The 27,548-nt window shown below is 38.1% G+C and overlaps 1 protein-coding gene across 3 annotated transcripts; it reads left to right on the top strand.

The window, feature by feature from the left end:
* ECT2 (epithelial cell transforming 2) lies at positions 1 to 27,548 on the top strand. Of its 3 annotated transcripts, none has more exons than XM_035334984.1 (25): positions 1 to 117; positions 2,010 to 2,168; positions 2,997 to 3,076; positions 3,162 to 3,254; positions 4,135 to 4,317; positions 4,833 to 4,922; positions 5,757 to 5,864; positions 6,529 to 6,602; positions 6,726 to 6,856; positions 7,735 to 7,850; positions 8,023 to 8,085; positions 8,457 to 8,679; positions 10,084 to 10,220; positions 10,894 to 11,013; positions 12,352 to 12,420; positions 13,383 to 13,493; positions 14,456 to 14,552; positions 15,001 to 15,082; positions 16,115 to 16,193; positions 16,384 to 16,503; positions 18,026 to 18,164; positions 19,744 to 19,898; positions 21,231 to 21,338; positions 22,467 to 22,613; positions 25,942 to 27,548. In XM_035334984.1, exons 2-25 carry the CDS (start codon positions 2,039 to 2,041, stop codon positions 26,029 to 26,031), a joined length of 2,745 nt encoding a protein of 914 aa, XP_035190875.1. In that variant the 5' UTR covers positions 1 to 117; positions 2,010 to 2,038; the 3' UTR covers positions 26,032 to 27,548. The 3 variants fall into 3 exon arrangements, with proteins under 3 accessions (XP_035190875.1, XP_035190878.1, XP_035190877.1); XM_035334986.1 differs by having other exon boundaries at positions 58 to 123; positions 2,011 to 2,168; XM_035334987.1 differs by lacking the exon at positions 3,162 to 3,254.

Raw genomic sequence — 27,548 nt, 5'->3', positions numbered from 1 at the left:
CGAATGAGGAGGCGGCTTACAGGCGGCCGCGGGGACGGGCAGCCAATGGGCGGCGCGCTTAGTGCGGCGGCTCGCTTTTTGAATCTGCGGCGGCGGCCGCTGCTGGCCTGGCCTGGCCTGGCGGTGAGGGGCGTCTGGGGACCGGGGCGTCTGGGGGGCATCGGGCACGGCCCGAGGGGTCCGCGGCCTCTGGGGGCTGCTGGGGACGGGAACGGGCATTGGAAGCGTTGCGGAGCCGCCCCAGGCTCTGGGGGAGGCGTTCTGCGGGCTTTGGTTTCTGCAGAGCTGCTGTGGGGGGTCCTGGGAGCGCTGCTGGGCCTGCGGGGAGCTGGCGGTGGTGGGGTGCGGCCTGCTGCCGCTGTCGTGTGAGGGAAAGGTCCTCTGTCCGTGGGCTCTGCCTGGGCTGGGCGCTGTCAGCATCAATAATCCTGGTGGCTAGGGTTGTTATGGTACTGGTTAACCTCTGGCCAGTGTAATTATGGCACTGGTTAACGTGTGAATATTATGACAGGATTAAGAAATAAATCTGAAGAAAATTCCACAAATAAACTGGGAAAGCCATAGTGAAAGTTGATGCCTAGCCCAAACTATAGGCTTCATAATAAGCTACAGAGTTCTCTGAAAGTGCATGCTCATAGATGTGTTATTAGGTATAATATCAGCAATATGACAGGAATCGCATCAGTGATTTTTCTCTGATTCTTTTTCTATTTTTTAATCTGTAGGATTTTAAAGCAATTTTGTCTCTTACAGGATACTTTTTTTTTTTGGTCTAACTTTGCAAACAACAACAAAAAATATCTATCTTTCCTATTTTGTTGTCATGCCAAAACATACTTAATTTTCTGTCTTCTGGCTTTATTTTTCTCCATAACTGGATGGGCACTGCACAACTTGCAGAACTGTATGTGCTGCTCTCCTCGAGTTTTATTACCTCACAACATTTCAGACAGTGCTTTAATGTGTTATTTGGGTAGCTGCTGTTTGAAATGGGCAGCTACAGTCATGAGGAGAATTTCTTCAGTTTAAATGATACAGGGGGTTTCTAGAGTACAGCAGTTCAGATACACTCGTCATTCTAGGTAGTTTTTGGTATCATGGTGTAAATATTTAACGTGACTGATGAATCACAGGAAATGCATGCTTTGTGTGCAGAAGAAAATGTGCTGCATCTTGGGCAGGTGGCTTAGAACATATTTGCTGGTACAAGGTTCAGGTAGTTAGCTACCAGTGCCAAATATGAAAGGATCAAGGATTCTGCCCTTCCAGTTTGCAGCAAATTTCCTTGATAAGCAAGGAGGGCACAGATATATTCTATCTGTGAGAAGAAGAAAGCCTCTTCCACCACTGGTGGATACTTCTGTGTTATAGTTGATGTAGCACAATAGATGACAGCATATGGATAGATCTGTATATGCTTGTTAGCTTTGTAGAGACTTTGATTCACTTTGAGAAACCTGATTTTAATTTGTGTAAGTACTGCCAGTTCCACTCCCTGGGTGCTTGTTTTCATGTAACCAAAGTAATTTTAGCCTGAAAATTCAGCTTTCTATCCTGTTCACACAAAATCCCAAATTTTGTCAAGATGCTTTGTGTACCCGGATTTTTCTGCTAATGTTTTATGTTAATAATGCTAATTCTGATCTTAACTCTAGCTCACGGTAGTTTATTACTGAAGCACATGAGTGCATTTAGTTTGTCAGTATTCTGTCATGACTTTTGTTTAAATGAGCTCTAAACTTAGTGCTTCCCTGCTGCTCAGAGTTCAGGTATCCCCTCTGCAGCTTTCTGTGCAAAGGAATGATGATGCCTGTGGTAAGCAGTCTGCTCAAAAACATTTCTGTAATAGTTTTGTTGTCAGTCCTTCCACCAGTTGTGTGAATCTTTCAGAACTGTTCCATCAGTGTGAGTGGGATTTTAATGAGTCTGAAGTTATTTCTGATTTCTGACAGCCTTAGTCACATTAATGAGCTCTTGCAACTAACTTAAACCAGTGCATCTGTCTTCTAGCTGTTGAAGAAAGAAAGGAGACATAATCATGGCTGACAACAGTACGCTGATGTCCGAAACCGGGAGGAGCCTCTTGGCTGATTCTTCTGTTCTTGATTCAAAAATTATAGAAACCTCCAAAGAGAATGTATTTCCTGGATCTGTACTGGATGCTGAAGGTGACGTGAGAAGTTTATTTTAAGAAGAAGGTTTGGAAAACTGAAAATGCTTTGCTGAACCACAGAATTGTATATAGCATAGCCAAACAGGTGTTGGTTTGGTATCTTTCCACCAGCAAAGGAGCTGTCTGAATTTTAAACTCATCTTGATATCAAAATTTTGGGTTACAGCCATGGAATCTGAGTCTTCTGACTAATATATAGAAAGCTATCAGTTCCCTTTTATGCATCTTCTGTGGAATAGATCACTAAGTGATATTTTGATACCAGTGTTTGGAAACTACAGTTGCTCTGTTGTATAGGATTACAGGTAACCCTTGAAACGATGAATAGTCTTGAGCTTGAAATGATTTGATTTAATAACTAATCTTAAGATTAAAAAAAGGCAACAAAAAAGTATTTTTGCCTGAAATAGCCAAAATCCAGTAGCAGTCTTCTGGAAACAATGACTGTTGGATGCAGCACTTGCCCCTTCTTCCTTGGATTAATAGGCTTTCAAAATACGTGGAGAAGAACAGGATATCCAATTTAATTTCTGATGTTCCCTTGTGAAACTGAGTGAAACTGAAATTTTGTTTTGACTGTAAGGTACGCGGCCATAAATAGCAGAATCTTGTTTTACAATAAAACTTAGGCTGCATGTCCAGCGAGGTATGTCTTAATGAAAGTGCAGGCTTCTTGAAGCAATGCTTATTTTTAGGGTTGTCCCTGGTAAATGAGGTATCTTGAGAAGGATACAGTCTGCCTATACTAGGCATTGCTCAATTTAGAACTAACACAGATTTTTCTATTGAAATATGGTTATTGTATTTGTTTCTCTATAAACAGAAGAAATGCCTCAAATAGAAACAAGAGTGGTTTTGGTTCAGGAAGCAGGGAAACGTGAGGAGCTTCTGAAAGCCTTGGAGGTATGTGTGTCTAAGGTAACAGTCACTGGAATGAGGTGGTATGGTGTTAGACTTCTGATAACTTTGGTTCTGTACTCTTCTGCAGACCATTAAGATAATGGAAGTGCCAGTTATAAAGATAAAGGAAACTAGCCCTGGTAAATCGGAAGAAAAACTAATAAAAAGTATTGTTCATATGGTATGTCATGCAATTAAGCACCTGTAATTGCATGCAGCATGTTGCACTTCACTGGGACTGAAACGTGCAAATGCTTTCGATGTTAACTGGGGTACTGGTCACAAGATATGCTAATGCTGCTGAGGGTGTCACTTAAATCTCTTCAGTTTCTCAATTTTCTTGAACTTCTTTCAAACAATTTCTCAAATAAGGAAGTAATATCTGCAGCTCTTAATTAGCCGTGTTCTCTAACAAGGGAATAGGAATACCAATGGAGATACCAATTGCATGCTTATTCAGTCAACACATAAGTTTTGCTATGAACTGACTTTAATTGGTTAGCTGACCTCTTTTGATGGAAAGCTGCATTTAAACTTAAGCGTAAGAATGGGTTCCCTTTTTAATGATGTGAAAAACCTAGAAAATACAATTTGGAGCTAGTGACTGAAACTGGGACGAACCAAGTTTTTAAGCGTTTAGAAATATCAAGCAATGAACTCAATTGACTTCTGTTCTTTAGATGATATGCAGCATGAGGCTTGCTGTTGCAAGCTGGGTGCTACTTTTTAATAGCACCTGGGAGTACCTTAAGGTCTTCTGACAGTCTGAAGGGAGAAATTTCATTTCCCTTATGTGCTTATTTTTTTATTATCTGTACTTATTTGCTGATACTATGTTGTCAGTGTGAACTGATGTGTAAACTACTCTAAATAATTAGAGTTCTTATTCTTCAGAAGCAGGAATTACTTTAAAAAAATTTTAGGTGCAGTTCATAGCTATTCTTATGCCATATCTCACCCAGCTTTCTCCAGTCCTTCTGAGAATATGTATGTTGATCATTCTCCTCATGGTCAAAAGAGGTTGAATTTTGAATAATCCTTCTCTTTGCCCTCCTCCCTAGGAAATTAAAGTGCCCTACATAAAGACAGATACGATAGAAGAGCTTGGAGATTCTGACTCCCCAGAATTTGAGACAGTTTTTGTTGTAACAGACTTTCAAGATTCCATCTTTAACAGTCTCTGCAAGGCAGATTGTCGTGTCGTTGGCCCGCCACTGGTACTGCATTGTGCACGAAAAGGAGAGGTATGTGCAGCTGAGTGGTTCTCTCATGCAATGAGTTCTGCATAATGCGTTCAAAACAAAATCTCCTTGGCTTTGTCAATCACAAATATTGGCAGCAAGATAAGTTTGAGGAAAAGCAAGTTTCTTGTACTGTGTTAGAACAGTTACAGTGACTGCATGTGATGGGAAAGCCACGGGTAGCGGTGAGATCACAGCTACTGCAGTAGTTGAGGGAGTTTGTGCCATTAGGAAAGGCAGCATACAAATGATGTGCTAACAGACACTATATATCCAAAAGCCCTCACGTAGAGGGGAGTGGATTGGGAAGGAGAATACATGCAGAGCATTGTCTTTGGGACTCAGTTACTTCATCAGAACATGGATGGGTCTGAAGCTGAGGCATAACTGAAAACACAGGCTTGGACTGTTGTCTAATATATTTTAATACTAGGAATAAGACTGTATTAAATATTTAATAGAAGTAGTGTTTTTAACATTATTATTTTGACTAATAAGCCAACTACCTTTCTTTTCAGCCTTTACCTTTCTCATGTCGTCCGCTGTACTGTGCAAGTATGTTGAACTTGGTACTCTGCTTTACGGGATTCAGAAAGAAAGATGAATTAGTAAGACTCTACTTTTTTTCACTTCCCCCCTTGGATGGGAAAAGCAGCGTTAAGCATATTTTTCAAAATATTCTTCTCTTCTGTCACTCATAAGATTTAACCATGTGTAGACCTTGTATCACAGAAGTGACTTGCTTTGTTTGTTCTTTTGTTGTATTGCATGTACTAAGGCAGTGATGTTTAAGGATGGTAAGAAAACTGTTTCTTTGCCCAAGAGAAACAAGTAAAACTCTGCAGTTTTATTCAGGGCACTTGCTTCTATCATGCTATCAGGACTTCAGTCTTTACATATCCAAGCGTTAAGTGGTCTTATACCTTAGCACTTTGCTGTTCTGTTTTGGTGATGCAGTTGGCACCCAATTTTCCTATTGGATGTCTGGGAAAATCAATGAGATGGCACCACATCTTCGTTAGGACAAAATAAAAATATATGAAGCCTTTACCCAGTGTTAGGGTTATATTTGATAGTTTGGATTCAAACTGGACATCTTGCAGTCTCCTATGTAAATTCTGGCAACTGTCCCTTCGGGCTGAATTGCCAAATCAGTGAGGATAATACATCTCAAATTTATTCAGTGTGAAATGGTGAAGGCACTGGATACGATGTTGACCATGAGAATACCAGTGTTTTGGGCAGCCTTACTCAAGGTGTATAAAATGTTTGTTTTTTTTTTTAAAAAAAGGGGCGGGCTTATAGTTCTCCTGTTGTATCAGCTGTTTAACACGACCTCTTATCACTTGCTTTGTAAACTGTTCTTGAACTATTCTTGTACCTCTCTTGCTCCACACTATATTTCAAAATATATACTTTAAACTTTTGTCTTTATTTTGTAGGTTAAGCTAGTGACCTTAGTTCATCATATGGGTGGAATTATTCGAAGAGACTTCAGCTCTAAAGTTACGCATCTGGTCGCTAACTCAACGCATGGGGACAAATTCAGAGTATGTAAGCTTCAATTTGTACTTCATGGAAACTTCCAGAATTTACATCTTGTAAACTGAGTCCTTAAGTTATTTTTCATCTTGTTAAGTTTACTGGCTTTTTTTTCTCTACCACCGGCAACGGCTTCAATGGCTTCTCATTGCAAATTCATCTCCATCTGATGTTGAGCTTTGACTTTTGTTTGTCTCTTAGAGATATAAATAACTTTAATTCCCTAAATCCAAAAATACCCTTTTGTGCCAGCTCACAGGGGAAAAAGCTGAAAAACTTTGTAGTATCTCTCAAGTAGTCATGGAAGTTACCTTTTGGAATAGTTGCTTCCTCTCTGGTAAAAGCAGGCTGGGATTTTAATCTTTGTACAATTTATAGAAAGCAGAAAAGATTGCATATTCCACTGGAACTGGAATTTGTTTTTATGTAACAAAATAGCGCACTTCTGAGTAAATGTCAAAATAACTATTGGTCCAACCTTCTAGACAGTGAAGAGTTAATACATTTTAACTTCTAGGTTCTGCAGTAAAAGATGATTCTTAAAGGAATATGTTTGCTTTTTGGCAATATATATCTTGAAAAATAAAAAGCTATGTTAAATTTTTTCTTGGCATGAAAGAGACTTAAACAGAAAATTTGCTTGTTACAATTTATGCTCTTCCTATTTTGTAGATTGCTGTAAGCCTTGGTACTCCTATCATGAAAGCTGAGTGGATTTATAAGGCTTGGGAGAAAAGGAATGAAATGTAGGTGTTTACTTTCCTCCAATCCTGAACTTACATCCTGTTCACTTGTAGTGTTTTGACCGTAAGTTTAAATAGTGACGTAGCACTGATTTAGTAACTTTTTAAAATCTTTTCTCTCTCCAGCGACTTCTGTGCAGTTGATGATGACTTCAGAAATCAGTTCAAGGTTCCCCCTTTCCAGGATTGCATGTTAAGTTTCCTTGGATTCTCTGATGAAGAGAAAGCTAACATGGAAGAAATGACAGAAATGCAAGGTTATTGTTTATCAATGCTGACCTGCGAAAAGAATGGGGGTTATAGCTGATAAATGTTTTATTGGTACTAATATTTCACTGAAGCTGAGATGCTGGGTCATGAATCCTAAAAGCATTATTGAAGAGCCTTCAACTTGGAAAACTGGAAATTCATTTTTTGGATGTCATAAGTTCTTGTAGCTATTGAAGACTTGTTGAAACTTCCTAGGCTGATTGAAATCAGGCAGTTTAAAAAGATAATTCCAGGATGCTTGAAGGTGTCATGGAAAGCTTCAACTTCGATATGAGGCATTGCTGGTGAAACTCTTGATTGGAGGTTTTTGATTATCTGTTAGTGTAGTATGATATTAAGACCTGCATAGACAGTCATGATATAACAGATAACTTACTGTCTCCAGCCTTGTATTGCTAGAGCATGCATGTTAGAGAAATGGGAACGGAGCAAGCTTGTAACACCAAGTCATCCTCAAAACAGATGGAAGCTGGCTAATTTTGCCTGCTTTCTCACTCCCTGACCTTTTTACCTGAAGCTATTTTTAAAATTGTGATATATGCAGGTTCTAGCTTGGGGATGTAGAGTTCTTTGAAGAAACAAGACATTTTTCCAAATAATATATTTATTGCTAGACATGCTTTAATGTCCTCTGAACTGTAGGTTCTCTTGACTCTTTGAATGTGTACTTTGCTACTGTATGCTGTATCTTATTTCTTAAAAGCTGTCCACTGGTAATATATGGGGTGTTATGTAAGTTCCTCTCTCCTTGTCTCTTCTGTCATAAAGCTAAGTGTTATAAAACTATCTAGTGAACTAATTTTTAACAATATTCTTCTGTCTTGCTGTTTTACCTCTTTCTATTTTTTTTTTTTTTTTTACCTAGGAGGACATTATTTACCAGTTGGTGATGAAAGGTGTACACACTTAGTGGTTGAAGAAAGTACAGTAAAAGATCTTCCATTTGAACCTTTAAAGAAACTTTATGTTGTAAAGCAAGAGGTTAGTGCTTAAAAGTCCTTGGAAGAATATTTTGTTTATACTACCCCACATGTGAGTTGCTTTTTTTCAAATTAAGCCCCATGTTTGCATTTGGTGTGCGAATCATGTTAGTGCTATGTATATTTCGAATACTTTTAACTTTGTGACTTTAATGTGTTTCTTTTTCCTTTAGTGGTTCTGGGGAAGTATTCAAATGGATGCCAGAGCTGGCGAGTCCATGTATTTATTTGAAAAGGTATGTTGAACTCTTTCATGTAAGACACAGCTTGTATTTCAGGGTAAAGTTAGCACGTGCAATAGTATGTGTGGGGCCAGAAATAAATTTTTTAAAGTACCATTTAAATTCAAGACAATCTGTTATAAATTTAATATCTAGAATATTAATTTGGAAAAGCCTTTTCTGATTTCCTGAAGGTTGAACTTATTTTCAGTCCAAACAGCAACAACAAAAAAATAGTGTGGTTTCAAATTTTTAAAAATAAAAAAAAGGCTTTGTCTGGTTTCTCTGAGAAAAGTTGTTTCGTGTGTTCATCTGACTTACCTTTGCACTGAGTTGATCTGGAAACAGCAAGTAAAAACACTAAACTGAACTTTCTCTTATTACAGGCAGAGAGTCCTGGCCTCAAAAAGTCTGTGTCACAGCTTTCTCTGAATACTCCAAACAGCAACCGTAAAAGGCGTCGTTTGAAAGAGACTCTTGCACAACTGACTAGAGAAACAGACATGTCACCGTTCCCTCCTCGCAAACGCCCATCAGCTGAACATTCGCTTTCTATTGGGTCCTTGCTGGATATCTCTAACACTCCAGAGTCAAGCACTACCAATGGAGGTAGAGTGGAAATCTTCACTCAGTCACACTGCAATGTTTAAGAGCTCTCTGCATACGAGGGATAATGACAGTGACGGGGAAGTCTTACAGGTTTTGCTACAGGTTTCCTGAGTAATTCCAGGTTTTCTCTTTGAAGTGTGTAGGATGCAGAATTGAAGAGTTCAGACACAGAGGCTGTGCTGCCTCTTGTCATCACCGTAAGCATATTCAATGGCATATACAGAGGGGAGGTATCTGGAGTTACGCTGCTCTTTTAAAACAAAAGCTTGCATACAATTCTTAGACTGTACGAGTACTATATATAATATATAATACTTGTATATGAGGGGTAATGGTTTTAAACTAAGAGTAGATTTAGATTAGGTATTAAGAAGAAATCCCTCAATATGAGGGTGATGAGATACTGGAACAGGTTGCCCAGAGAAGTTGTGGTTGTCCTGCCCTGGAGGTGTTCAATGTCAGGGTAGATGGGCTTTGGGCAACCTGGTCTAGTGGGAGGTGTCCCAGCCAATGGTGGGGAATGGAGTTAGATGACTTTTAAGGTCTTTTCCAACCCAAACCATTCTGTGACTTTTAAGCCACAAAGTAATCTCAGAGGCACAGCTTGTAAGTGATAATTCAGAAGGAATATAGGAAGGATTCAGCTGATTCTAAAATTAGCTTTCTTAGATTGTGCTGTAACTCTTGTAACACCTGCTATGGAAGCTGCTTCTGTGTAACATCAACAAACAGTTTCAGGAAGTGCTACTCTGAAAACAACAGATTGGTACTTAACTTTGTAGTAATTGTGACTGTAACTTTATTAAAGATAACACCTCAGGACAAGTGTGTAGAGGTCTCTGCTGTCCAGTACATGTGCAAGGACTTAAAATTAATGGACTGTTCTAGGTCCACCTCAGCTTTAAGAAAAATGACCGTCTCTTCTTCCGCATTGCTCCTACACCAGTTACCTGCTTATGATGAAATATTGTAAATTTTTGCATGTGAAGACTTATCTCAATAAATGGTTTTGGGTAATGTATCTAATGTAAGATGAGGCAGCTGGAAGACTTGCTTACGTGGCAAAGTGAACTTAGAAAAATGATGTGCATTGTATACATATGTTCAGCACCTAACCCTTATTTTCTACTAAACATAGAGTTAAGTTGTTGACCTTCCCTTTAATGGTTTACTACCTAATAGTTTAGGACTAATTTTGAGAAATGTTGTGTTAGTGTTATTCTATAATAAGGTGGTAATAGTCATTTTCTAGAACGAACTCTGATAACTAATGAAGAAAAGCCTTTTTTTTTTTTTTTAAAAAAAAAGACTTCTTGAATTCTCAAGGTTTTTGTCTTGGAGGGTGAATTTTTTGGAGCTTGGAATTGTAATACAACTATTTTCTTTCGGAAATTTCTCCATCAGAAACACCAAAATCCTGCGCAAGGCCTTCGAAAAACTCAACGCCTCTTCCACTAAAGCAGTCTGCAAGATGGCAAGTTGCAAAGGAGTTATATCAGACAGAAAGTAACTATGTTGATATTCTTACAACAATTATTCAGGTAAGCAGGTATTAAAGTGAGAATGGTTCACTTGTAGTATGACGCCTAGTATTTAGATAACTGTCTTCAGTCTGTGATCTTGAGCTTTTTAATGGTTTGGGTCATGAAAGGTTGGTGAAAGATGATGTATACATTCTCATGTCATTTTCCTGGCATATAAAATTGTTAATCATAAAGGCTGGAAATTTCAAATTCTAATCTGGGAGCTGCAGTGGGTCTGTAGTTCGTATGAAAACCCAAAGCTTTGAGAAAATAGGATCTTCATGACTTAGATTTTTAAGATATTTGTGCATAGAGAAATGGAGGAACAAAGAAACCACAAACTTACTATTTCAAGAACAGTCTGCCAAAGAACTTCCTAGAAGTAAAGCTCTTCCTGTAAGTTTTTCACTTTGTTGCAGCTTATCTACCTAAAGAACGAGCAAGGTGTGACTAGAAGAGTAGATAAAGGGGGATTATGCTCTAGTAATGTTGCTGAACTGAGTGTTAACATCTCAAAACCACTCTTCTATAACACGTTCTTGCCAAGTATCTTGCCAAATAGGAACAGAAAGTCTCGAGATTGTGACTGCAGAAAAGTATGATCTAGGAGGCAAACACCATTGCTTTCATCACTATTTCTAATACAACGTGTGGAGGGTGAATGCTTTTTTTTTATTGTCCAATTCATCAGTTATTTCAAGTTCCCTTGGAAAAGGAAGGCCAACTTGGAGGACCAATACTTGCACAGGAAGAGATTAAGACTATATTTGGCAGCATTCCAGATATTCTTGACGTACACACTAAAATCAAGGTAAGCTGTAACTTTGCCACACATGGGAAACTATGATGCAGGCTTTAAATATTTTCTACTTGTGTTACATTCATCCTGGTGAATTAAATTTACTGTTTAACCTTTAAGTTTTAACTTATGAATAAGTATCTGAAATCTAAGTATTGTACATGACATGTACAAAAAAATGTACTGCCATTCATGAGCTGGCTTATTCTTTTCCCATTTTAATCTTTCTTCAAGTAAGAGGTCTTCCTTAACTGATACAAAATTGGTCAAAAGGGCCAGTGGTGCCAAATGATAGCTTAGGTCTCAGGAGTTCTTACAACATACATGTTTCTTTTAACATGGTAAGCAAGGACTCTTGGAAGAATAGCTAAAGCTATCAAATTTGTTTTCTTGATGCTTTGTTTGCTATATTTTGGTCTGGGTTGCAAGCTCTCTGCAGCTAGAAACCATCTATGAGTCTCACTGCAGATTATAATGCAAATCTTCATCAAATGTAGTCATAAAATTTCCTACAAATAACGGTTTGTCTGTCTGTGTCTCACAGGCTTTTAAAATAGATGAATGTTCAGAATATCTTTTAGTTGTGGGGATCCCATCTAGTTAATCACTAACAGATGCTGATGTGGACCTACCATGATTAGGAGAGGAAAGTAGAGTGTGCATGTCCAGGTGGCTGCTAGGATTCACCTGTTGCACAAAGTCACTTATGTGTAGTGTGGCTCTGCTTTCTTTCATCTTTGGTGTAATAAAGATGAGAGAAGTGGCAGAAACATGCTAAGAATACTAGTGGTGAAACCTTTCAACTTAAAGGGAATCCTCAACTTCAGCTGTGCCTTCCTATCCTCCTTATTAGCTGACAGTAAATAAGCTTGATCCTTATCAAGTCAATAAAGGCTTAACAGCTTGCTCTCACTTTTCTTGACCCCTGGTGCACTGAGTGAGGGAAACCTATGCATGTTCTATTTGAATCCCATCTTCTGTTATGGACTTAGAGTCCTGTATTAATTTGTCACTTAGTGACAGTTGGTTTAACTGTCCTGTTTGCACTTTAATAATTGTTTGGGGTATGCTCAGAAGGGTGGTGGATGCAGATCTGTTTTGTTGCAGAGTTGACTAGTGCTGACACACTGCTAGATTGAGTGCATGGTTTCAAAGCTGTGTATTTGGTAAGCCAGAGGTATTTTGCTATCGCTTCTTAATAGACTTAAGAGGGTTAACGTGGAGTTGTACAGCTCTTAGGATCGCCTGTTCTATTGTCTGTTTCTTTAACTGTTTGACACAATAGTGGTCCCATCTACAGCTTTATGCAGCTCACATTTTTTTTTCTCCCAATCCTTGCATGTCATGTAGGAAGACCTGGAAGATCTTATGATAAATTGGACTGAAAACAAAAGTATTGGTGATATCTTTCTTACATATGTAAGTTTTTCTTTTTTATGCATTAGAACTACTATGAGCTATTGTTTTACTGTATGAATAATTCACTTGTAGGAGCTAGCAAGCACACAAGCAAAGCACTGCTGAGTGAGGAAGAATGCTAACTTGTATCATTGAATTTTCTGTGTAGACTTGTTAGTTGAGTTAGTCTTGACATGGATTACTTATGCATCACGTAACTCAACTAGTAAATCTGTGTATGCATGAGGGAGTAAAACTGCAGTAGGTGTGGCCTGAAAGCTTTTAATTCACAACACTATAGACATACTTTCTAGTCAAATGTTAGAAGGGACTCTTATTGTAATCTTGGTTATCTTCTGCCTCCTTTCAATAGTGAGGAACTAAAAAAAACAGCTTTTTGCGGGAACTTCCTGCATTCTCTCTTGAAGAGTTGAAATGTGTGATGTTTTCACAAGTACATAACGTGCAGAACAGGAAGACGAGGTCTGGGACTGCAGTGCTTTTTAACATAATAAGTCTGCTACATATCTTATGCTTTTGCTGACTTGATCGTGCTGAGGCAAATAGTATTCGGCATTCAAACACTTTCTGTCTGAGGTACTGCTTCTTGTGGTGTGCTTTTTTTTTTTTAAAAGGCAATTGCATGCACTGGAGAAGACACCAGTCTGAAATTTCCAAAACTTTCACCAAAAGTATCTTGCTAGATGAGAATCTGCCTTCTACTTTGAGAGCTGTTCAGCAGGTTCTAAGACTGTCACATATGTGCTTGTTTCTGAGATTGGTCAATTTCATCAGTGGTGTTGCATCTTGAACATCTGGCATGCAAAAGCATTTATTCATGTTCATGTAACAAGTTGGGTTTGAAACACTTTTATTCTTTATTAAAATTTGCCTTTGAGCAGCTTCATATGGCTCAGGGCATACAGACATATGCACAATGCTACATAATATGTAAAGCAGAGCTATAACTTTTTATTTTTCAGTCAAAAGACTTGTTGAAAACGTACCCTCCATTTGTGAATTTCTTTGAAATGAGCAAGGAGACTATTACTAGATGTGAAAAACAGAAGCCAAGGTTTCATGCCTTCTTGAAGGTGAGTGTCTGCAGAAATAAGTCTTTGAGCGGAACTTGGAGGCCATCACCAATTATATTATTTAATGCACTCGATGAAAGAATGTGAGATTGTGGAAGCTTGGAGGAATGTTGAACATCTCTTGGTGAGACAGAAATAGGAAGGATTTGAACTTCAATCCCTTAAGCTCCTCATAAGACCGTTTTGTAAGAGGTTGAAGTTGCTCTTTTGTTACAGCTTCCAAGCTAGTTTGAGTATATGTATTCATTGCTGAAAGAGTGCATTCTGATTGTAGTTTTGCAAATACATGCCTTCTCATTCTCTTTATTGGTCCCTCCCCCTGTGCTTAAGACTTGTATTTCTGAAATAGCTTTTAACTCCCTTTTGGCAGCTGTGAAGCTCCAGGGAGGTAAGATGATATCTCAATGTTCTTGTGACTAGCGAATGGGAGCATAACTGTGGAGATTTAAGGGAGAGACTGTCTTCAAAGAACAAATTGTCTGAAGAAGAGTCTTTATACTTGGGAGATTCCAGATAAACACTTATAGTTAAAGTTACACTGCCCTAGTAGTTAACTCCTCCTCTTCTGTATCCAATAAGCATCTCTCAAAAAAGGAGTAATCAGACTAACAGATTTCACTTCTTGTTTTGAGGTGCCAGGAGTTATATCTATATACTGATACTTAAAAGATGGAGAAAAGGCATAAGAACACAGCCTGATGTCCTCTGTCTCGCCACTTAGTTTTAGCATCCAAAACAAGGACTTAGAGGTTGATTATATGGACAGATTAAAACTAATCATTCTGAGCATGTAAATCAAGTGTAGATTGTCTGATTGTCTTAACATGTCTTTTAATGATTATCTGCAATAAATGATTCTGGAAAACTTCTACTACAATGCTAGTTTTAAGGAAGACAACTTTTCTCCTGTTTAATGGGGGAAAAATAAGAATCTTTCTCCCCTTTCTCCCCTTTTCCACCAGATAAACCAGGCTAAACCAGAATGTGGCCGCCAAAGCCTAGCTGAACTCCTTATCCGTCCTGTTCAAAGGTTGCCTAGTGTTGCTCTACTACTAAATGGTAACTAGTGTTGTTGGTTTTCCTTATTAGTTTGTCCATGAAGGTGTTAAAACCAAGACGGGCCACTTTTGGCATGATTAAGAGTGGCTTCTCACATGAAATATACCCATTTCAGGGAGTTGATGATGCTTGCTGGCAGTCAGCAAGACAGCCCTTTTAAAATTGGCCAAAAACTGTAGTAATGTAAGCATAACATCCAGTTAAACTAGCATTTGGAAGCTGCAACCAGAAAGTGCTCTGTGTCACTTTAAACACAGGTGTGTGTAAGCTGAACATTTGAAGACTCTAAGGTGACTTTTAGTGGGCTGTAGTGGTAGTTGATGGGGATGCAATAGATATGAAATTGTTTTACCTTACAAGCAAACTGGGAAACCAAGAGTTAGGAAGACAGATTCTCAAGATCCTTAGGTTTCTAAGGGTATAAAAATCGTAATATTTTTAATTGTAGATCTGAAGAAGCATACAGCAGAAGAGAACCCAGATAAAATCACTCTAGAAAGAGCTATTGAATCGCTAAAGGAAGTGATGACGTAAGTATTACTCATTCTGTGAAACTGTTAAATGTTTAGTTCTATTTGTTCCTTCAAAATTGCTGTAACTGAGAGTATGTTGTTACTGTATACTTAGTCTCTATGTAAGCATACATAATCCTATATATTCTTCAGAGGGTGGTGACTGCCATGACTGCCAAAGGATTCCCCACCTGAAGAATGGGTGGAGGGGAAACAATATCAAAAGCTTCAAAAACGTGTGGTTTTCCAGATTGGTCTCCATTCTGCTGCTGCCATCTTTCTGTACCAGAGCCCTTGTAGGAGTCTGTGGTGGTGATAGAGTGTTCCTACCTGAGGGGCTGCTGACTCCCTGCCCCTGTATGAGGCTGAATGTTTTGAGTTCTCTGTTTTGTTCCAGTTCTTATTTCTGTCCCCTACAGAGTGGAAGAGATGCATTTATCTTTCAATCTTACATATATGCATGTTTCTATTGAAAGGACATGTTATTGGTGGGAGATTAGTTTGTCTTGTGATCCCATATTAGCTATTCTTGGCACCATTTCACAAGTTAATTAGCTTAAAGCTGAAGCTGTTCAGATTATAAGGCTCAGCTCTTTTGAAATGTAGCATATGTCTCCAGCAATGAAGCCTCCTGTATTACTTGAGCAAAAGTTTCTTATTTTAACAACAGTTTGTAATCTGTAACTCTTGTTGTATTCGCTTCCTGGTGAAGTGCATGCTTGACCTGGAGGGGGGAGAGAACTGTAAAATGTGCTATGGGAAAACTGAATTGGACTGGGGTCTAGCTCAAAATCTCCTGGGTGAGGGGGGAAATTATGTATTATGTAATGGTATGCCTGCTAGTGATGACATGACAAGAATATTCTAGTTCTGAAGTTTCCTATACTTAGCATATGGCGCTTAATGAGCGAATGTACTTGCTTCTTGTTTTTTCTAATGCTGCCGTGCAAGCTCTGAATGTTCAGCTTCATTATTTTTGTGAGACTTAAATGCAGTGTAATCACTTATAGTTGCTTGATACTGAAGATAAATATAATGTGCTTCCCTCAGACATATTAATGAAGACAAGAGAAAAACAGAGGCACAAAGGCAGTTCTTTGATGTTGTCTATGAAGTTGACGGATGTCCAGTAAGTAACTTCTCTGAAGCTGCAGACCTGTAAAAATGACTGCTCACTTGTATTGCTCCATCTGCAAAAGTATGTGTAGTTAAAATGCAGTGGTGCTGTTTTAAATAGATTTCCAGTGTTAAGTTGTAAGCAAGTAGTAATCCAGTCCTCGAATTAAATGCTTAATGAGCTTTTTCCTTCTATCACATAGGCCAATCTCCTGTCTTCTCACCGAAGCTTAGTTCAGCGTTTGGAAACTGTTGCTCTTAGTGATGACCTCTGTGACAGGGGAGAACAGGTCACACTCTTCCTCTTCAATGATTGCTTAGAGGTAAGATTACTGTGTGAATACTTCTCGGGAATTGAGTTATAAAATGCTTGATGCAGGATGTAAATATAAACAAGAAAAAAAATTAAACTTTGAAGCAGAATTAAGGATGCTCAACACATCCCAATGTGTTGCTTATACAGTAGCTACTAGAAAGGTGACAAGTAACTGGTCAGTTTTGGATGGTCTTGCAGCCAGATCAAAAAGCTGATACTGAGGAGCAGTGAAAGGCATTCTTGCCTTGGCAAGGGAACTAATGCTGTTTTATGGAAATAAGACCAATATCTCTAAGATATTATAAAAATTGGCACCATAAATGACTGATTGTCTTGTCACTAAACTTTGTTAGTATACGCAGGAATCTCAGATAATGATTAAAATAGCACTTCTGCATTGTATGCCAATGTCTGTTCTCCTCTGAGCAATGAACTATATTTTTTTTCCCTCTGTTTAAAGGAGAACATCTAATTCTCAACATACTCAATTACTTATCTGCATAACACTTTGAATGGTATCAATAGATGAAAAAGCACTGGAGTCCCTGGCTCAGCAGGCTGTTGTTGAAGTTTAATTGTATTTAATGTGAGTAAATAGTGGACCTCTGAGATAGGGATGTATGTGCTTTGGCTACCAAAGAAAATGAAAGTCCACGTATCAAGTGTGTAGAGTAACAGTGTGTTAGGAAGGTCCAGAAGGAAAAGTAATCTGTGTTTTGGAGATTTATGTGGAGAAACTGAGGTTGTAAGTGACTGTCTCTGGAATTCCCTGTTACTATCTGTGGCAGCAAAGAACATCGGGTAGGCGCTCTTCTTCTTCGTAGAAGACCAGGTTTAAAATAATCCAAAAGCAGTGGTTTTGTCTCCCATCACTGGGAGACAAAAGCTTGCACTTGTAACTAGTGATGAGCTCTTCCTGAGAGTAAAGTTTGGAAGGTGTTGAAGCCAAGTTAAGGAAGGAAAGGAAAACAATTCCAATAAAGCTTCTTGACTTCTGTAATACAGAAGCTACTGACAATGCCCTACTTAAAACACCTAAGATACCTATGTTATAATGTAAAATAGAACTGACAATCCTCCTCTGTAAAACCTTCTCCATGCCTGTATGCATGAGCAACAGAACATACCACAGACTAAATTAATTCATTAGTATAGATGTTGTCTTCTCCGTTTAAGTCTAGACTGCTTTATTGTAGGTAGGTTTTTGAGTGTCTTTGCTTGTTCTGCCAGGTAGAATTGAGGTTTGTAATGCAAAATTGCTGTCCCTCTCATTTTTTCAGAGGTGAGGGTACTGCTGCTAAGTAACAAGTATTGCTGTGCCACTTGAACTGTTGATGAGGAACTTTTAACCCAAGATTCATTAAAGATTTCTGTCAGAGTAATGTAGCTCTGTAAAATACTCTTCAGATTCTTTTCCTGTAACAAGGCTTTCTGTGCATCCCTGTATTCTAGAAGGTAAAAGTATAGAAGGCAAACTAAACAGTGGTGGTAGGCTTTCTAACTTTAACTTGTCTTCTATTTAACTGCAGATTGCAAGGAAACGTCATAAAGTTATTGGTGGTTTCAAGAGTCCCCATGGCCATACGAGGCCTCCTGCATCTCTCAAGCATGTTGTTCTGATGCCTCTCTCCCAGATCAAAAAAGTCCTAGACATCAGGGAGACAGAAGGTCTGTATGTTTTAAAATGCCATGATATCTAATGAAAACTCTTGTTCTAGGTGTAAAGGATGAAGGTTTGCCATCATGGGACAGAATGCCAGGGTATATTTATTGTATGGTGTGTTAGGTATGAGACTTTAGTATGAGCTGTTCAAAGCTCTCTATGAGCTTCAGAATTCCTTGTACAAGGCTGAAGGCAGGCTGCTGAATTTGACAGGGCTATTAGATGGCATTAGTTAGCATAAGCCAGCCAAATGGCAGTATGAATTAAAGAAGGTATGAATTGAAGAAGTATACTTCACAGCTCTGAAATTACCAAAAAAAAAACAAACCATCACAAACAACAAAAACAAACAAAAATCAAACTAAAACAAAACAAAAGCCCCGAACTTTAGTCCAAAGTGTTAGGCTGACCAGCTACAAGAACTGTTGCTGTGAAGCTAAATCTTTGTACCTGATGATAATGACGCTCAGGAGGAGCTATACTTAGCTATTTAGGAGGAAGATTTAAATGACCTTAATTTCAATGTCTGCTTTTCAGTACTGAGAGGCCTTAAGGGTTTCACTGAAGTAATGCATTGCTAGACCGGTTGAACTGATGCTGCAATACTCTTCCAACCTCTCTATTGACTTCTAGTCAGACTAGTTTCTACATCTAGAAAGATTTGGTATTTCACTTCAGGTGATAGTATGCACATCACACTTGTTCTGCTTATGTTCTTTAAAGCAGAATGTTATGTCCGTTTATGTTCTTTAAATGTCCTCTAATGTAGGAGCCCAATAAAAAATAGAAATGGAAAAGCAGATAGGTGTAGCTTCCCTGCATTTTTAAAAGATAACTTTGGGTTTCTCTTTAAAAATTCATCTTAATTTATGGTATAGCGCTTATGTTTACTTAGTGACATGGGTGATGGAAGTCATTTATAAACATTCTGTTCAGTATTTCCAAAGAACTTTAGTACACAAATCTTGGGAGAGGTCAGCTACTCTGACTTACAGGACTGCTTTTCCAGTGCTGCTTTTCTGAATTGGTGATATTTTTTTTCCCTAACTGTTCATAGCTGCATCTCCTATAAAGTTTCAGAAAAAGATTAATTTTCTGCTATCAAGTGAGCGGTGTTCATCAAGTTTAAACAATAGAACTTCTGTAACCTGAACACTTGAATGTCATATTTAGTACTGATATCTTTTGTTGTTATTTCCTGCCTTACAAAATAGGGTAAATGTTTTCTTTGTTCTATGTCAACTAAAAGAATGATCTGTTCAACATCTCACAAGTTTAAGAATGAGATTGATATTTACTGCTGTCTCCAGTAAAGGTTGAGTAGTCTGCAGACTACTGCGTACGAACTATTTGGTGAATGAACAACTGACTGCAACCTCCTTGATGAAGGATGCAGACAGAACTCGTAGTGCAACTGCAAGTGATAGAAAACCTATTGTGCAGTAAGTCCATGCACTAAGTCATGTTTCCTCTAAAAGCTCCAGGTAGATGGAAGGTTAACTCTAGAAGATTACCCCCATAATCCTCGGGTATGGCAAAGCATATGAAATAAAACTTTTGTCTTGTTTTTTCATTAATTTGTAGATTGCCACAAAGCTTTTGCCTTGGTTGTGCGGCCACCTACAGAAAACAACAACAAGCTACTCAGTTTCCAGATGACAACTGAAGAACCTCCTAAAGAAGATTGGTTGAAAATGTTGTGTCGGCAGGTGGCTAACACAATTTGTAAAGCAGATGCAGTAAGTTCTCTGGAGTCATGATGTTGACTGGAAATATTTTGCTCTGTTTGGCTTGAAGTACAGGAGGCTAAAGAACTTGTTAATGTTCTAGGTGAAGTAGAGCAGAAAATGTTTGTGCTAGTATATCTGCAAGTGAGTGGTTTAAAAAGTGGAAGAGGAAGCAGCCTGGAAGTTAGTCTGCAGAAGTTAATAAGTACTTAAAATCAAGACTCACACCCTTCCACCATCATAGATTAATGATTTATAATTTAAACTCTGCACTGCAGATCTTCAGTAGGGGCAGGTCTAAATCACATTATTTTTCAGCTTGCTTTCACTGTATCTTAGTTCCGCTTTGTAACTTCATCTAGGGACACAGGAATATGAAACTTGACTTTGATTTTTTTTTTTCTTCCAAGTGTTGAGTGGGAAAAGTACTGATTCAGAAGTTTTAATTTACTTTAATCAATATCAGTCACGTGTCTTCACTCTCTTGATTCTGATAAGTATAACACAAAGGGATGGAAAGGTGTCTTTCAATAGAAATTCAATCTGTGCAACAAGCATTTAATCCTTGCGCAGGACATTCAGAATCATGCTGACAAATTGCAACCTACTGTGCTCAATTCTGTTTACTGTAACTTCTATAGTTATTGCTTTGTAGCAACTAAGACCTTTTTCTTGCTGATTTAAGTGTAAAGTTGAACTTTAGGTTTAGCATGCTTCTGTTCTTCCCTGGTTTTCAAGAACTGTGTGTGAGAATGAGATGGCATAGCCTTGCCACATGGTGGCAGTAAAACCTTTAACTCCTTCTTTGTTAGGCACTAGGACTAGCCATACAGCTTGCTATTTGGTGTACTTAGGAGTTCTCAAAGCGTTTTTACGTAAACGGTCTTTTCCCCAAATAAAGAAACAAAAGCCAAAAATCCCAGCAACCTTGTACTCCCATGACATACAATCTCCCCTCAAGTTTTCCTTTAAGTAGCTATTCAGAGATTTGCTTTTCACTCTGACTTTGCAATCAGAGATTGATCTGCACATGCTAAAATTTGAGTGAGGCATGGAAGGCAAAAAGCAAAGGCTATTCTGAAACATCTATTGGGCTTAAGTTGAAAGGTTTAGCCTTAATGTTTGACAGCTGGAGCTGTTTAGATTTCACTTATGATGAGTCTTAAGTGCTAGTGAACCAGGAGTTTATGTAGTTAGTGACTGTGCTAGTAGTCAGTCTCATGGAACACCATCAATGCAAGGGGAATATGGTGATTAAAAACATCTTAATTTGACCTCATGAACTAAAAATGCCATTTTAATTGCTGATGTGTATCAACCATTAAGACTACTTTTTGTCTATAGGAAAACCTTATTTATACTGCTGATCCTGATTCAGTTGAAGTAAATACTAAAGATATGGACAGTACTTTAAGCAGAGCATCTAGAGCAATAAAGAAAACATCAAAGAAGGTAAGATGAGTTTTACTGTAAAGCACTATCTTTGTAGAATTTTACTCAGGGAATTGTGCTAGTATTCCTGTTTTCAGTTGTTTTGTAGTACTTATGGCAGTCACAAGAAAAACTTAATCTGAATTAAAACTTCAGTATAAGTTCCTTAAAGACAGAAGGTGGGAGTTTGTGTTTTGAACTGCCTAGTTTTGGAGTATTTTAAGTATTGTTGTCATAAATCCTATGTAATCTTTGTATTTCTGAGTCTGTTATGGATTTATGGAACTTAGTTTAGTATTTTTTAACGTTTTAAATACAGAAAAACAGACCTCAGCTGTAACTTTTAGTATATTGAATGGCACCTTAAAGCTGCATGTATTTATCAAAATTTGAGTACCTTTAAAAGCATAAAAGCAGGGTGGGTATGGAGTGTGCATGTGCTATTAATAAAATAGACTTTGAGAATGTAAGAAGTCTTGAAGGCTGATCTCTGCCTGTATATGTTTGCCTTTGTGTATGGCTTAGCTGCTCTTAACTAATTTAAGTGTACCCTGTTTTGCTAGAGGACCCATCTAGGAGGCAGGAGGAAGGCTGCATGTCTACCCTCATGTTGGCTGTGCTCTGGGCTTGGCTCTAGTAGGGCTTGCGGAATGTGAGAGGGGGGTGATGCAAGATGAAGCAAGGAGGAATCTGTTCTCCAATTCTTCTCAGCAGCCTTTAAGCTGTCTTTCTGTGTTCAAGATAATACAGTTTTCTAGAAAAACTATAGAAGCTACTGTAGTGTGGAAGCTGATAAGGACAGCTGAGAGCAATTTAAAGGAGGGAGGCCTGACTTTGCAAAATGCAAGATGTGGGGAATCCTAGTAGACTAGACCTTATTTTGACTTCTCCCTTAATTTTCTTCTTAAAACTTTGATCATTTCCAAACAGAACTAAGAAGAGGAGGTGTAGTGGGGAACCTTAACCTTGTGGACTTGCTTGTGGACTTTTTATTTGCTTTTGATGTGGTCATATTAAGGAAGAGCTACCATACATTTTTTGACTCAGAGCCTGTCCTACAAAGGTTCAAAACTTGAATGGAATCATATTGTAATGGTTATTACAGCCTGGTTTTTGTGAGCATCTAACAGTGTTTGTCAAACTCCCCAGGTTACGAGAGCATTTTCCTTCTCAAAAACACCGAAGAGAGCTCTTCGAAGGGCTTTAATGTCACACAGTGCAACGGAAGGAAGAAGTCCCAGTTTGGCTAATGAGAATTATATAGGCAGCCGTCTGACCAGTACATCGTCATTAGCGGTAAGTGATTTGGCTGTGCAGGCCAAATAAGTAACCTCCTTAAGACCACAGTTATTCTAATATCTGGTGTTGATCTTACTCTTAACAGTTTCAGTGATCCATGGTGGAAAAAAGCTTAACTACATTGCTCAGAAAGTAACACATCTGTGAAAGTTCTTTAATAAGAAGGCTTTGCTGAAAATGCAGAAAAATCTGCTGTATGTACTAGAAACTAGGATTTGCCTTGTGCGTTTAAGCTGGGGGGAAAAAAGCTCTTTTGGTGGAGATAGAATGTGTATCATCTTCTGAGCAAGCAAGAAACTGAATACATTGTAGGTTGGTTCATAACTTTAGTTCTGGACAAAATTTGCAAGTGTGGTGTTGACCCCTGAATAGTGTCATGAAATTATCAATTGAAGCAGTGAGATGATAGACATCCTGTGAAACCAATTGGGAAGGAAGAGAGCTATAGCTGTACAGCCTGAGAGCTTTTGAAATGGCAAGTGAACTATTTTCTTATACATGTTTAAGAAGACTTGGTAAAATGAATTTTACTTTAGATGCTGCAACTCTTCTCTGTATGGCTACCTATTGAAGCTCTCTTCTGCTACATTAGCTCAAACCCCCAAACCCAATTTTCTAGTACAGTCTAGTATATCTGATTTAATTAGAGGATTTTTTTCCTCCTATTCTAGTGTTTGAGTAGACATCCTTGAAGTCTGTAGAACAGAAAGCAAGAAAGACTTCCAAAAGGATTTCCAGTGTATCTTGCTACTAGTGCCTAATATCTGTGCATCTTAATACAGAGATAATTCAGTGGCCTTTAAATTGTACAACAGATCTATATTTCCATAATCTTTCCCCCATGAAATAGGCAGAGAAATACCACAGAGGAAATGAACTTCTTTGGTTTTGGGAGGGTGGCAAGATTTATAGATCAGAAGAGCCATACCCCAGTTCTCTGTAGAGATTTTCTTCATTAATTATGATTGTTCCAGCAGTTATTTTTGATTTCTGATACTCTGTACTCATTTTGATAGAACACATCTATTTTTTTGTGAAAATGCAAGTCATGCATTTTTCTCTCTGCCTCTCTGTACATTCTTTCGTCTCCATAATGGCAGGAATTTTGAAGTAGTAAACTATTTTCCAATTCCAACTTTTTTCCATAATTTTTGGACCTCTGAGAGTAAGTTGCAGCTTGGCAGCAGAGTATATGTGGTTAAAAACACCACCTAACATGAAATACAGATCTCCCACGCTACAGAATTTGCATAAAGCCCTTTTGATTGAATCATAAGGTTGGGTTGGAGTAGAAATACATCTTGCATTAGTTTTTGTTTTAACATTAGTTTTGTATTACATACAGCATAATAAACAAGAAATGAGGATGGACTTTAGTGTAATGAACAGTTATTAAAGATGGAAAAATGAGATTTTGATTCTGACACCTCAAGTTGAGTAGCAGTGTAGTTCCTGAGTAGCAAACTAAAGCTGTAGGAAACCTGAGTCAGCTTAGCAAGCAAAAGCTGTTGTTTGAACATTGTTTTATTTAAGTAAATTCCTGTCACTGTGCTCTTTTTTTCACAGAAAAAAATATGGAGTAAAAGATAATCAAACTTATATTCCTGGGTGTTTTCTTCTTTGGACTAACTCTTGAACCTCTTCCTAATTGTAGATCCCTCGTTCATCTTCTACATGCAGCCTAAACGGATCTGTCAAATGCGTTAATGTTCATCGCTCCAATTCTGTTGATCGGAGCTCTCAAAATTCCAGGCCTCGACCCGTGATGTGTCCTGGCTCTTCAAATAGTCATCTGACAAATCTTGTAGAAGAAAAAACCTCTTCCAACCTGGGAAAACTAAATGGTCATGCCCCAGATAGATCACGTCCTATCCCTATTATCACTACCACTTACAGTGGTGCTGGAGATGATAACCAGTGTGATGCTGAAAAATCCTGTATGTCAGTTCCTGACTGTTAATGCCTACCTTGCTGGACGTGAGCATCCCATCCTGATTCCTATAAATTATATGGAATGGTACAACTAGGTTTGTGCCATCATAGTACCACAAAGTGGGTTAAACGGTGTTGGGTTTTAGTTTTGTCTCATTCTAATGCACTCTGGGTTGGAGTCAACACACACGCATGGTCTAGCGCTATTTCTAGGTCTGAATGCAAAGTTAATTCTTTAAGAAGTTGTTTTAACTTTTAATTAAAGGAAAATCATAAATTTGCTTTAAATTGAACTGCTTCTTGTTTCAATTCAGTTGTGTCCAAGCAGCAGTGTAGCTCACTGACCAGAGTTCTCAGAACTAACATCTTCACTGCAGGGCGGTGGTCTTGAACAGCTGATTTCACCTGTGGTTTTAGCTTTTTGTTCCTGTCTGTAAATGGAAAAAATATTATGTACCAAAGTTGGATAGGGACTGCTATTTAAAGAGGAACATAGGATTTAACTTTCAAATATTGCCTGTGACTGCAAATAGAAGAGATGCTATAAACAGACATTAGATTTCGTAGTGAAATGGCATGTCCTTATCTGCTTAATCTACTTAAAATGTTGCTATTTGAAAGATTCTTGAAGCATGCGGCTACAGCAAGTTACCTAACTACCATGACCACATTGAAAAGCTTGTCTGTGGTATAAAGAGCAACGGAAGATTGCTTGTGAAAGTATTTTAATGACTAATGTAGAAACATAAAATCTGAGCTGATACACAGAGGTTAACTTTTAGTACTGGATATTGATGCGTGGGAGTTGGTCACTACAGTCTTAAGTCCCAGGAGCAGCCTGTGTTCCTACTACTGGAAAAGTCGGCTTTCTGCCTAGCTTGTGTATAAACAGGTGTATTTAAAGCAAGCTTTGACAAGTCATTGAGATATAGTCTATTGTTCTCTGTAGCCAAGAAGGTATGTGTTCATCTAATTTGGGGCTCAAAGCTAGTAAGAATACAGAAAGCTGTAGGGTATGAGGGGAGCCCTGTTTCTCTAAAATTACTGTAATGCATCTCTTAAATTTGGAAAGATTATTGCATAAAGGGTGATGCAAGGTGCACATTAATAATTAACTCAAAACACACAACACATTTGTAAGTTCTGAATCTCTGGTCTGGTAACAAGAAAAGTCTGTCTTCCAGTTTTTATAATCTTTGGATTCTACTTGTTTGGTTTAACTTTGCTATTCAGATTTCAGAAATGTAGAACCATTAATTTCAAAAGCTGCCAATCCCAAACATCTTTTGTACAGATAGGTTCCTTATGCTCCGTATCAAAGTTGGAAAAAGACTACTGCAATACTGACATTGATTAGTAAATGACCAAATGTTTGTTTTTTCCTTCTCAACAGGGTATTCCTTCTCCTTCCTTGGTCAGCCTTCCCTCAATATTTGAGAAGAGGAGTCATACGTTAAGTCGATCGACAACCCACTTGATATGAAGGAGGCTTAAAATGCGATGCCGTATCGTGGTGACTGACAAACAGCTGGCTGTTCGAATGACCTGTTGCTGACGTTAATGGTACCTTAGTCATTAGCACTTAGCAATGATTAGCAAAATGTTAGTTAACACTAAGTTAATCACAAAGGTGTTTTTAGTTGTATTGATGCAGATCATCTAATCAGTGGAATAAGTAACTTGGTCTTCAGCTAAGACCCGGAATTCCCTTGCACAAGTTTATTTTTTCACTGACATAATTGGAATCACTTTCTTTTACGGAAACTGGCTCCTCTAAGCAATAAACTAGTTTACCAGCTTTTGAAGTGAGGATGTTGATCACAATTTACCGCTAGTTTGGATGACTCTCGTGCTCACCAGACTTCATCAATTGGCTGAAGGCTCTGATGTTCAAGCTGTTGATTTCTTAAATGGAGATACATTATGAAGTATCTGACCTTTAAAGTATGACAGTTAACCTGTTGTACAGCTGCTTACTCCAGATATTTTATTATTCCAGATATTTTTATAAACATAGCTGTTTGTGAAGAAATAGAATTGAGTTTCTCTGACTATGGTCATCTGCAGCCTCACTGTAACACAGTGGTATGCTACGTACTTTAATTTGAACAGTAAGCTTAAAGGGTATGGCTAGCTTTGTCCACAACAAGTGATTAAGAAAAAAGACATTTGAGATGTAAGCTCAAGAAAAGTAATTACATTCTCTTGCATTACTAAGGGCTGTTTAAAAATAAACAACAATAAAAAAGAAACAATCAACTTCTAAATACTTGGTTAACAGCTCACTGCTAATGCATGAGATATTGGTGTGACCTTGTAATTTAAGGGCCCGGTTTTGGTGTGTTAAATTTCAGGTGTACTCCTACGGCTTTTATCTGGCTTTCTCATGTATCTGTGTTGTCCTTCATAACTACATCTCCTCTCAAGAGTATGATTCAATGCTATCTCAGGAACCATCTAAATATGTATATTTCTGCATTTCTTTAACGGTTTAACTGTCTGTCTATATTAGCAGGAGTTTTAAACTTCTGGTATCTTCTCAACCACCAGTGTCCTGTCTTATGTCTATATGTAATTAGTGATGTTTCTGAATCTGTCAGACTGTAAACAGTTTTTTATATCTTTTTTTGCCAATCCAAGTGATGTAAATAAACTGGTTAAAATAACACTTCTTATGGCTTTGCTGAAGAGGATTTTATGAAAGTCTGCTGTCTTTTTGCTTAAAAAAAATGTGTTGAGTTCCAGCCTACAAATGTACTCTAATAAAGTATATAGCTATTTTTAATAAGGTATACAGCTTGGTAGGCCTGAATCTGCCAAGCTGAACCTTTTATTTTCTTAATGTGTTTGCTATTCTACCTTTCACTGGATGTATATCCATGGGTGTTTTTGTCTTCATCCATTCAAAGCAAACATCTGAACTAAATATGCACTGACACTTATGTAATGAAATATCTCTAGGGAAGAAACCATTCAATAAATACTATGCTAAAATATCAA

This window comes from Oxyura jamaicensis, chromosome 9 (genome assembly GCF_011077185.1).
Source record: "Oxyura jamaicensis isolate SHBP4307 breed ruddy duck chromosome 9, BPBGC_Ojam_1.0, whole genome shotgun sequence".
In the NCBI taxonomy this organism is placed as follows: Eukaryota; Metazoa; Chordata; class Aves; order Anseriformes; family Anatidae; genus Oxyura; species Oxyura jamaicensis.
This window is presented reverse-complemented; position numbering and strand designations above follow the sequence as displayed.

Bases quoted from the DNA above. Each gene is read 5' to 3' on its own strand.
- ECT2 (XM_035334984.1), top strand. From the start codon at position 2,039: ATGGCTGACAACAGTACGCTGATGTCCGAAACCGGGAGGAGCCTCTTG. The intron at 8,680-10,083 runs GTAGAGTGGAAA...TTTCTCCATCAG, and splicing joins GTCAAGCACTACCAATGGAG to AAACACCAAAATCCTGCGCA. The intron at 21,339-22,466 runs GTAAGATGAGTT...CAAACTCCCCAG, and splicing joins TAAAGAAAACATCAAAGAAG to GTTACGAGAGCATTTTCCTT.